Genomic DNA, 11,583 nt, shown 5'->3' on the forward strand with positions numbered 1-11,583 from the left:
ATGCCTGACATAAAACGTTAATATGTATGAGAAAATGCAAGCGTAATAAATAAAAAAAACGGCACGGTGTCTGATTACGCATGGACCATTACCGCCGCCACCCATACGTGAGGTTACGTCATTGTTCCAGATGAATCATTACCAAACGCGGACAGAGTTTATCCACGAACGTGGCCGTTAAGCTTCTCATCAATAACGACCCGAGTGGGTTAAGACCGGTTACGAGTTTCTTTACGTTTTCCCATCTCATCGTTCAACCCTCGAAACGGCGATTGTTGAAATGCCGATAGAAATTAAATTGGCCGCTTTAATTCTGTTTTTATCGCCGTGTTTATCGTTAGACCATTTCATGCGAACGCTCACAGTCGTATTGCGATAGCCTCTGTCCTGTGTCTTCTTTCGTCGGAAGAGCTAAACGAATGGCGGCTAAACAATGCCTGCCCTTCACGGCACGAGATGACACGACTCTTGCGGTCCCAATCGACTCCGCGCGGGGCTTCTGCAGCAGCTCGAGGGTTAAGGGTAATTGCTGTCAGATAAACAGGCCCATTCTCGCCGTGTGTTTGACGGATAGGGTTATTTTGAGTGTGGCAAAAAAGTGTAATTTCACACCACCGCACGCTCAGATTTATCCTTGAAGGCCGTCCTGGTGGCGCTCAATCGCAAAACACCGTGGCAGCGCAGCATGCCTCGCTGTAGCAACTCCTCCGAGCACCACCCACTTACCCTTGGGCTACACCCATCTCAAACCTAGATAACATCCCGCTTCAGCAGCTCTCCCGCTATATTGTTTCACCTGATGACGATTGCTCGTGTTGCGATCGAAACGTCGTGATATTTTTATTGTTTTTCTATCTACGTGGCTTTACCGAAAGACCCAAAGAATATGAACTCCTGCAGTCACGAAAGCTTTAAGTCAACAATATTTGAAGTGAACAACTAAAACTATTCCGTGCAATATCCCGTACAGACGCAAATCTACGCACGTATCGTGAGCCAGAGGTCGCAAATGGGTTTTGATTCCTTACCCGTACCCGTACCCGGCCGCACCAGGGTCGCAAATGGGTACCCGTATCCGTACCCGGCCGTACCCGTACCCTACCCGAAATGAGTGACAAACGGTTACTCACCAGTGACTCACGGCCTACCCGTACCCGTACCCGGCCGCACCAGGGTCGCAAACGGCTACCCGTACCCGTACCCGGCTGGGTACGGGTAGCCGGGTATCGGGTAGGGTACGGGTATCGGGTACCCGGTTGCGACCTTAGTCGTGAGCTGAAGAACGAATGATGATCGAAGCATCGCCGTCTCACGGGCAGGCTCCACTGAAAGTGCTCGTCTCTGTCTGAGCGCACGGCTCAAAATACGGAGCGGGGTAAACTGCATTCATTATGCGAGCGACCATTCACTTTAATAGATGTGAAAGGTCAGATAAATAATTCAAATGGTAAACAGAGGCCCATTTAGGGCGGCATTTCGTTTTGATTGCAAGTCAGCGCAGCCCCTGGAAGCATTTTCACAATTGCAAAACAACAACAACAAGACTCTGAAACGATGACGCTCATGAGAGATGTTGAAAACCGCGATATTAAATGACGTTTTTTCTTTCTTTCCCTTCCACGGGGGACAGATGGAGCATTGTTCCCCATCAAGGTGAAACCTCTCTTCACTGGAGGCACCTTCAACAGCAGCTACAACAAGAAATATTTGCCGGTGCTGTTCAGCATCCCTCCAGCCACCGTCAAGGTACATTTAAAATCCCAAAAGTTCGTGTAAATGATAAGAAGAAAACCTCCCCCCCCCCCGTCTCAACGGGAGAACACGCGCAGGCTGATGAACAATTAAAGATGTTTTGGCTGAACATTGCACCCTGGGTGAAATCTCACGTGGCCATCGCAACAGGAGGGCCACGTGAATTTTGTGGTGCGTTGGTCATGTGACCAGCTCGACCGGCCTGATGGTGCGTTGGTCACGTGACCAACTCGACCGCCAGGCCGGTGGAGTTGTGCCGTCCTGCTGTTTGTGAGCGCAGCTCTCGCCGCGTGCTGTTAACTCTTTGACCGTCAAGGCGCTCGGTGAGATCACTTCAAATGTTATTGCTTTGACGATACATGCCATGACGCCTGTGCAGAGCACATCCGTGTTACGGTAATGTGTATGATTATATATATATATAAAATATATTTTATCATGCCATGTCCCCAACGCATGACGTGTGAATCTCAGGGCTGGCTATTATCTTTTTTTTTTACTGCAGTTGCTGAGCATAGGCCCCAAAGCACCAGAATGCGAAGCGGCCGGCAGCAGACAGCCCTTTTAAAGCCGTAATAGACAAAGAGTTGACACGTTTTTCGCGATTTGGGCGAGGATGCGAGAACTTGGGGGGGAAATAGACGATGGGGGAGAGAATTCCAGAGCGGAACAGCGGAGAGAATGAGAAGTGTTTTGACCTTCAGGTGCGGTGGTTTTGAGCACAGCGCGGTTGACATGACAATACGAGTGGACATCCTCACTGACGTGATACCATGGCAGACGGTCCGCATTCATAAAGCAAATTAACAACGCAAAACAATGACAGTCGCTGTTAAATTAAATGCGATTTTTGAAGTAAACAATTAAAATGGCATAAAATGGGGGTTCTTGAAAGCATATCGAACAGTTCGGTAAGAATTAACATAATAACGACGGTTCCATTTGTCGTTTGAAACATGTGGCGGCCCCGCCATGAGCCACGCAATCACACGACGATCGCCACGTGCCCCCCCTCACCCTTCCTCCTCTCCCTGGGCTTTTACAAAGCCTGGGCATTCGCGATGCTCCCTTGGTCCAACTTTTAAGTTTAAAAGTTTAATTTATTAGGTATAGCCCTGTGAGCCATGCGGCTCTTGAGTCAGGTGCAACCACAACAAACAAAATATGAATAAAGAACATCTTAAAGCGACGACGCGCAACAGAGACAACGCTGTGTGCAAAAATCCCAGTGTGATGCAAGTCAAACAATAACAACCATAAGACAATTTAGATTAAAGTTACCAGGCCAACTCCGCACTTCCGCAAGAAACATGGCTTAACCATATGTTTTAGAAATCACCAAAATAAAGCTATAAAAAACAGTAATCAGAGGAACTGTGATTCAAATTTAACAATAAACGATATACATAACATGTACGACCAAACTTGCAGCCATAGCTGGCAGCATGACACTCCCAGTGTATGATGTGTGAGTGAGTCAGTGGTCGTGTGACTGAGTGTATGATGTGTGAGTGAGTCAGTGTATGATGAGTGAGTGTATGATGAGTGAATCAGTGTATGATGAGTGAATGGGTCAGTGGTTGTGTGAGTGAGTGTATGATGTGTGAGTGAGTCAGTGTATGATGTGTGAATGTATCACGGCCCTCCTCCCCGCCATCACGGCCTCCTCCCTGCCATCACGGCCTCCTCCCCGCCATCACGACCTCCTCCACGCCATCACGGCCTTCTCCACTCATGCAAAGCCCTTCAACGCGACACACTCCGCGACTTTGCCTAATGGTAATGTCCCGTTGAGCCCCACGGCCGGACAGAGGCCCGCTGTCACATGCCACGCAGTCGCATCCGATCGCCGCTTAGTCACGTCCGGTAGATGCCGAGTCACATCTGATAGCCGCCTAGTCACATCCTATAGCCACCCAGTCGCATCCGATAGCCGCTTAGTCACGTCCGGTAGATGCCTAGTCACGTCCGGTAGCCGTCTGTGGGCGTCTGAATTAATTCTCAGGTCGAAGGCGTCAGCTAACCTGACGATGTACTGCGCGAACGGACTGATGGAGAGAGAGAGAGAGCGGCCGTGGCATATTTACAATGCGCGTACGTATTGCGAAAGCCAGCCAATTTTTCACAAGCCTCTTGGGGTCGACCATAGCATTTTCATTACGACACACTACCCTGCAGGGACTGGCCTGATATAAGGGACGTGACATGGAAATTATGATTGTTTTTTTTGTTGTTGCTGCTGTTGTTTCTGTGCTGCTTGCGACCGTAACGCATTGCCCTATGGGCACGGTAAATCTCACAGGCAATGAACTCGTAGGGAGCATATTCGTTGTGGGTTAAGAGTGGCGGTGCACTTGAACTGTTCACCTGAAACACGCAAAAAATCTCTCGTGTAGCCTTAACAGACTGTTGGGGCAAGTGCTGTTAAGGTATCACCTATGAAAGTCGGATGGCACACGAGGGGGTGGGTGGCCAGCACCACACCCAGCCACACACACACACAGTTTGACGGAGCCCGCGATGGTACCATAAACACACCGCGTAAAAATGCCATGCCGAGCAACTTATCGCCAACCCGTTGAAAGGTGTAATGAGTTTCAGCGCTCCCTTGATCACGGCGCGGCGTGTGAGCTGAGCGAGTCCTGCCCAGAGGGCCCGAGGCCCTGTCCACGGTTATTGGAACGTTTTGTCTGCACATCGCGCCCATAAAAAAAGCCAATAGGCCTAATTGGGGGGGAGGGGGGGGGTGTATTGCGCTCGATAAATCACCCTCAGTTACGGCAGGCAATGAAGGCCCACGTGCTATTAAAATCCCACTTCCGGGGGCCATTCGCGATGCACGCCATGGCAGATCGATGAGACTTTCTGCCCGTAAATTGATTTATTAATAGGTTTATTAATCCTCGCGTAATGGGATTGCCGCAGGTGGAGCTCTACGCCGTTATAACGGGGCACGGCAGCGACGAGCACGGCTGCGGAGAGTTCTGCGTGACGTCCCACCACTTTGTCGTCAACAGGAAGTTCACCAACTCCATAACGTTCAACAACGCAGGTACCAAAAACGCAAAGTTCTTTCTTTAGCTCGCCCTGCGGCCGTGACTACGCCACACGTGGCTGCCTGTGACCCAGCACTGTGGAGGTAGCAGCAAGGGTTGGTGGATCGCCGCACAAATGTTGCACAACTCCCTTCGTAAGGGCGTCCAGGTGTCAGACCGGTGGCGAGATGTTGACGACCTCGCGTGGTATACAGGAGATTGTGGGTTCGATCTCGACCCTGATGCTTGTATTTTGGAGTTTGCATGATCTCCCCATGGTCGCGTGGATTCTTCTTCGGGTCCTCCGGTTTTTCCCTCCACAGTTAGAAACCTGCTTTTAGAGTGTTATTTGGCTGCTATGAATTTCAACGTGATAAGCCACTTCATTGAGCGATAATTTGAGATAGCCAGGTCGCTTCTGAAAAAGTGCTCCTTAGCTCGGTGGACCTTACCTGTAAAAAATATAGATATTTTCGTGGTTTAATTTATAACCTGGTTTTCTCGTAGGCCGTAGCACAAAAATGTGGACTCCACCTGTTCGTTCTGTACGGGATAGAGCGTTTCCCCTTTGCATGCGTGGGTTTTCTCTGGGTGCTGCAAGTTTCTTCTCCACGTGTAAGCACACTTTAATTGTCCAATAACACTTTAGTATATATAGAGGCAGTTCAATCTAGATTTGAAGTTTTCGTGACTGCAGGGATCCATACTCTTTGGTTCTTTCTATAAATAAAATAAAATAAATTAAATCACGTCGTTTCGATCGCAACACAAGCAATCATCATCAGGTGGGAACACCACAGCAAGAAAAAACTAAAATTCCCACTTCAGCAAAAAATGTTCTTGCTGTGGTTTTCCCACCTGATGATGATTGCTTGTGTTGTGGTCAAAACTTCGTAATTTTATTTATTTTATTTTATACCTACGTGACTTTACCGAAAGAACCAAAGAGTATATATAGAGGATCACAGAGCTTGGGAAATTGTTGGCATCACGTGGCTGCTGCCTCTTCCTGCTTGTCTGTGGTTCCGAGCGAATAATTGGCGAAACGTTATGAGTTTGAATTCTTATTATCATGCGTTGAAATGTTTTATGTATGTATGTTGAACTTTTTTCGCACCGTACATAGCCAACCGTGCATGGAAAGGACAATAAACTAAACACAAAAAGCAGTTGTAAAGAAATTTGTAAAGTATTCCATCGGTTATCTCCAGAAAGTGGTGAGGGTGATAAACACAGCGGTGCATCGCAAACAGCAGTCCGGATGATCTGACATTGTAAGTTTTGAAATTCTTCAGCACCTTACAGTTTCCTGTTACGTCAAAAAATGTGACACAAACGCAGAAAGTATTTGCAAGCCAATCTCCGGAAAGTGACGAGAGGGTGCTGAACATCGTGGCACAGGTTAATCACAAGTGGCGAATGAACAACTCAGCTCTTGTATATCATCACGCTGGCGTGCAAGCGCTTGCATTTATACGCGAGTGTCAGTTTATTTGCCTTTTGTTTGTTTTGTGTGGAAACGTACGGAAGCTGAAGCTTTGAAAGCACGCAAAGAGTTACGGAGAGGTGCATGCAGGGAATTAACAGCGCGAGACTTGAAAGAGAAACCCGTAGATTGGTGAAGAAACGCAAAGTTATCGGGGCATAATCTTGACTGTTCGTCAAAGTGTAAGTGGGCTTTGGGCGGGAGACATCGCTACGAAAGGAACGTGGCAGGCAGTTGAGACTATCGACGGAACGGCAACAAGAAGGGGTTCCTCCTGGTCCCTGATTTTTGCCAGGATCGTCCTCTTGTTGAGGTAGCTGTGCTTGCACGGTTGGCTACGTACGGTGCGAAAGACGTTCAAGGTACATACGTACGTCCGCGAAGGGAGGTACGTGTCCCCAAATCATTCCTTACACCAGGCCCCATTCCAACCACGCTATGCCACTGATTTTATGTGCAGTGTGTGTACTATATGGTGTACGCATATCCTGCGTGTCTATATGGCATGTATGCATGCTGAACTTCTTTCGTACCATACATAGCCAACAGTGCTAGTCAGAGGTGCGAGGAAAGAACAACAAACTAAAAACAAAAAACAGTGGGTGCATATATATATACTGTAATGTGTATACATGTGGTGTGTGTGTTTATGTAGCGTGTGTAGTGCGGCGGCATAGCTGTATGGGTGTATGTTCAAACTTCTTTCACACCGTACGTAGCCAACCGTCCTAACCGCAGGTGCAATTGGGACTCGTGAGCTTGGCTCCAAGATGTCCAGCCACCGGACGATAGAGATATGGGGCAAGTTGGAATGGTGGGGGAGGGCCAAGTGTAATCCCGTGCGCCTGGGCCCTTGGCACCCACGCTAGGCCACTTCCCAAGGGGTGGGGGTGGGGGGGGAAGAGAGAGATCGTCGGCGTTGCGTGTGTCTCTCGCCGGATGCCCGCTGCAGGAACGCCGCTGGGCTGCGCGGAGCGCGTGACAGCCGGCGTGGTTCCCAACGAGCACGGCACCTGGCTGTACGGAAGGAACGGTTGGTGCGACGGGCAGGAGGTCGAGCCCTGGAGGGTGGACATCACCTCGCAGGTTTGCTCGGTCACACGAGCGTCGCCCTCACGCCGGTGTTTTCTCGATCCGGCGCTCGCACGCTATGTACCGGCGTAGCTCTCGCCCCGACTGTGGCTACTACGAGGCGCGTGCCGACTTACCAACGAAGAGTGTAGGCCGTCACGCGTCAAGGGGCATAGACCGTCATCGCATGAAGTCTGGTCATCCTCACAGCGGCTTTTGGCTCGCCGTCGAACCAAAGATGGCCACCGCATCACACGCTTTCAGATGCGGTTCCTGTGGCCATCTGGAGTGCCCTTCCTTCTAATATTCGAAATCCACTGGAGCTATGCGCTTTTAAATCTGGATTGAAAACTCATTTCTTTAGAACGGCTTTTTTTATGTTTAGTTTGTCGTCCTTCGCCCGCACTGTCCATTAGTGCGGCGGTTGACTACGTATGGTGCAAAATAAGTTAATCCTCCTTACAATACATACCTACACACCCGGGATATATTCGGCGAGAAATATAGCCCCACTTGCGATCCCCCCCTTCAAAACTTGGCCTTTGCGTGATTTACCAATCTTTTCTATTTGTATGCAAATTAAGCCGCTGTGCTCTGAGTTTCCCACGATGGTTGGTAATCATAGCAGGCTGAAATACGAGGCCTACTTCCTTCTTTATGACCGCGAGCGCGCCGGACTTCCAAGTGGCGGAGCTGTCGGTCGGCCGCAGTGTTTCCATTGGGAGGATCCCTCGGCCCCGATTGCCGCTGGGTATGATTTGCTGTTGCAAAATCATCCACAACACGATCGATTTCCCTCGGGATGTAATTGCGTTAAAATAAAAACAATCGCTGGAAGTTAGATGAAAAATTGGAGCTTCCTTTATTAAGCTTGGTATTTTTTACAACCATTATTTCACCCGGTATTTGCATGAATGAATTCATTAAACGGACACGCTCGTTGTAGGTTTTAGCTAACGTTAATGGCATTTATTTTATTTTCAGATGACACAAACTGTTCATTGAATAATCATTAAAATGGCTGCTTCCAGCCAATGTCTGTTCCATTGAGGAGGTTAATCCAGTTCACATTTTACGCTGTGCTTGGGCTTGCTAATGCAATTATCTTTATATCTGGTGTTAACAAAATACAAATGGACTTGGTTTGACGCCTGTTATACAAATTCACGCCATTAACATAAATAGTTTCTACCCGAATTGAACAAATCTCATCATTAAATGATAAAATTGGTTGTTAGTGAATATCTGTGCAATGTAATACAACCGATCCATCTCCCTGCTTCTTAGCATCATTTCCATTTGAATGTGTTTGTTCATTTCCAATTCGTCTCAATCATCAGCCATGATCAATCGACTGCTGTTGCATGAAGGCCTTCCCAAGATGTCCTCTTCATCTCCTGATTCCGACAATGCAACAATCCATCCATCGTCCGCACACGAACCCACTTCCCTTCATACCCTCCGAATTCACCAACCCGCACTGACCAGCGTGGTAAAGTATGGCTAAATAACCCTCAAAACTCACGAAGCATGGGGAAGCATTCAGGTGGTCTGGCTTGACCACCTGAATGTGAAACTGTAGTTTTTGCTCTGCATCTACATCAGCCGTACGTTAAGAAGGAAGCATAGAATTTGACAAAGGGCTGTACATGCCCAACATCGCTTGCCCCCCCCGGCGGTCTGCGCTGCTACACGGGGGACCTTTGTCTTTGTGTCTGCGTCATTGTTCGCACGCACGCAGGTGGAACGCGCGGCGAGCAACACCGTCACTTACTACGGCTGGTTCAACGGTAGCGACCCCAACCCGAAGCAAAATCCCGGCGAAATCACCATGTCCTCGTTCCTGGTGTTCTACAGCGAGCGGCAGCGGTGAGCTCCGGCAACGTTCACGGCACCGACGCCGCCGCTGCCGCCGCTGCCGCCGCCGCCGCCGGCCGCGAACTCTCAACGCGGAGCGACTGCGGCCGCGAAGGCGTGTGAGCTGCATCTGTCGGGAGCGGCTGTGCCACACACACGTGCACTCGCTCGCGCCTCCAGTGTCATCGAGCGTCTCTTACTTGCGTTTTTTTCATGAACGCGTTGAGAGCGTTTGTTCGAACGTTAGTTCTGTCCCCTCTGGCTCTCCGTGATAAAGGGGGGCCGTGATATCGCTCGTAGAGACGATCCGAGATGGATGAAACTGTGGTGTAAAGATGTGTTGCTGTGAGGGATTCGCCCCGTTGATAACCGCACCGAATTGATCAAAGCATTGCCCAAAACTTGCAGACACGAATGAGAGTACAAAGCACTGTTGGTAAATCTGCAAACCTCTTTTGAGCCCCGACAGCCGTCTCGACAGCGCCCAATGCTGCCGAGTGAAATACCCTCGAATTCAAGCGCACGCTGGAAAGTAGTGTTACTTAAACCACGCTTTGTACGTGATTTGACCCTCAAGTGTTCCGGATATGTTTGGTATTCAGTGCCGACCGGCACTGCTCGTGCCTGCGGTGAGGTGCGGCAGTTGGTTTGAATATCTAACCGTTGTGAAATGTTGGGGTTTTATTTTGAAGATGATCATCGTCTTTACCTGCGGTATCATCGCCGCAAGTGAATCAAAGGGAATCTTTCTCCTCAACAGGTTCGTTATTACTTCAAAGTTTATTGACTAATCCCGCGCGTGATACATTTTCCGATCGCTCTTTCTGTCGTACGTATGAACACTTTTCATCACTTGATATTGGTGCAGAGTAATAAAATGAAGTCGTTAAGTTGCTGCACTCTCTTGCATTAGTTCGCAACACTTTGTGCTTAAAAGAGGAGCAGGGGTGAAACTGAACGGTAGATCGCATCTCTCCTCAAGTCTCCAAAACATTGGCTGTTTTATACTCTTTGGTTTTTTCGGTAAAGTCACTTAGGTGAAAACAAAATAAAATAAAAATAAAACAACTACATTTTTTATTTAATTTTTTTCTTTCTTTTTTTTCACCCACGTGACTTTACCGAAAAAACCAAAGAGTATGGATCCTTGCAGTCACGAAAACTTCTAACCTAGAATCGGCTGTTTTGTTTGTAATGAAACGTATGCTGTGGACACCGCGATGTTACCTGAGTGCGTGTGTGTGATCAATGGTGAGTGCCTCTTAGCGATGATATTGATTGCAATATTTGTGATGCGGTAACAATGAAATCTGTCGACTGTTTATTTTTTTAAGTTCAAAAAAACTGCACTCGCATCGCGATGAAATTGCCCGAAAATATCGACTTTCCTCTTTGCGCAATTGCCGTTAATGAAGACATCGGGGGGGTGTTGTGTGTTGTGAAAAATATTGACCCAAGTTGCAGAATTTTCTTCCAACACGTGAAACCGAGGCCAGTTTTATTAAAATTTTCGTCTCACAACAACAATATCTGTGTATGTATTCGATGTAAGTTTTGGATTAAACCGAAAGAAATTGCAAACTAAAAAAAAAAACTTTTGACATGGCTTCTCTTTGCGGTCTTCAAATGAAATGCTAAAACTCGTATCGTTTACGAATTTAAGAGCGCGCGATGACAAATAATGACGGCGATAATGAAGGGGGCTAGTCAAGCGACGCGGCTGCTGTTGGGTCAACGCTGACAACGTCTGCAGGAGAGCTGATGGCTCATTCACACACGCGGCGTCGATTCCCTACTCGTCGGCTTCATTAAATGCATCCAGCCCTCGAGTATCACACGGCCTTTTTAAATGTTTTAGTGCTTTCCAATAAGCGGGACAATTGTTTTGGCAGCGTTTTGATTAAATGCAATCTATTACCTCCGCTGTGCAATTGGAAATGCGCGACGCAATTGACATTTCCGAGGACAAAGGAACCTTTGCTAAATAATGGGGATGCAATTACTTTTTTTTATATATATCCCGTACGGTCATGGGACAGGTCTGAAAAGTGCTTCTAATTTCTGTGGAAGCAATACAGCGGTAGACTAAACGGACGGAGTAAAATAAATCTGGAAGTAAAATTAAACGAATCGTACAATGATACGTGTAACGTTGGCCTTAATTTACTAGCATCTCTCTGCAGTGGTATGATCGTGTTAGCAGGCTGTACGTGCAGCAAGCCAATAAATACAATCATGAAATGCCTGCACAGGTTTAATTGAACACAAAAAAGGCAGCTGGGCTATTGGTCCAATTTGTACAACTGCACGGACGTGCTGCATTATTTAAACACGTTATATTCCGGTACGAATATATATTTCATCCTCTCAAATGTTTGACAT

The 11,583-nt window shown here is 47.9% G+C and overlaps 1 protein-coding gene across 1 annotated transcript in view; it reads left to right on the top strand.

Moving 5' to 3' along the window:
• LOC133344765 (uncharacterized) overlaps window positions 1-11,285 on the top strand; it is a 47,482-nt gene extending 36,197 nt beyond the window's left edge. Inside the window, exons 9-12 of the mRNA XM_061554902.1 lie at window positions 1,631-1,746; window positions 4,678-4,804; window positions 7,226-7,359; window positions 9,086-11,285. Coding sequence (XP_061410886.1) covers window positions 1,631-1,746; window positions 4,678-4,804; window positions 7,226-7,359; window positions 9,086-9,217 — 509 coding nt within the window. The 3' untranslated portion in view covers window positions 9,218-11,285. The remainder of the gene's footprint in view (window positions 1-1,630; window positions 1,747-4,677; window positions 4,805-7,225; window positions 7,360-9,085) is intronic.
• Window positions 11,286-11,583: the final 298 nt, after the last annotated feature.

The sequence above is a fragment of the Lethenteron reissneri genome, chromosome 20 (assembly GCF_015708825.2).
Source record: "Lethenteron reissneri isolate LAM-NWPU_2019-01 chromosome 20, ASM1570882v1, whole genome shotgun sequence".
Lineage (NCBI taxonomy): Eukaryota > Metazoa > Chordata > Hyperoartia > Petromyzontiformes > Petromyzontidae > Lethenteron > Lethenteron reissneri.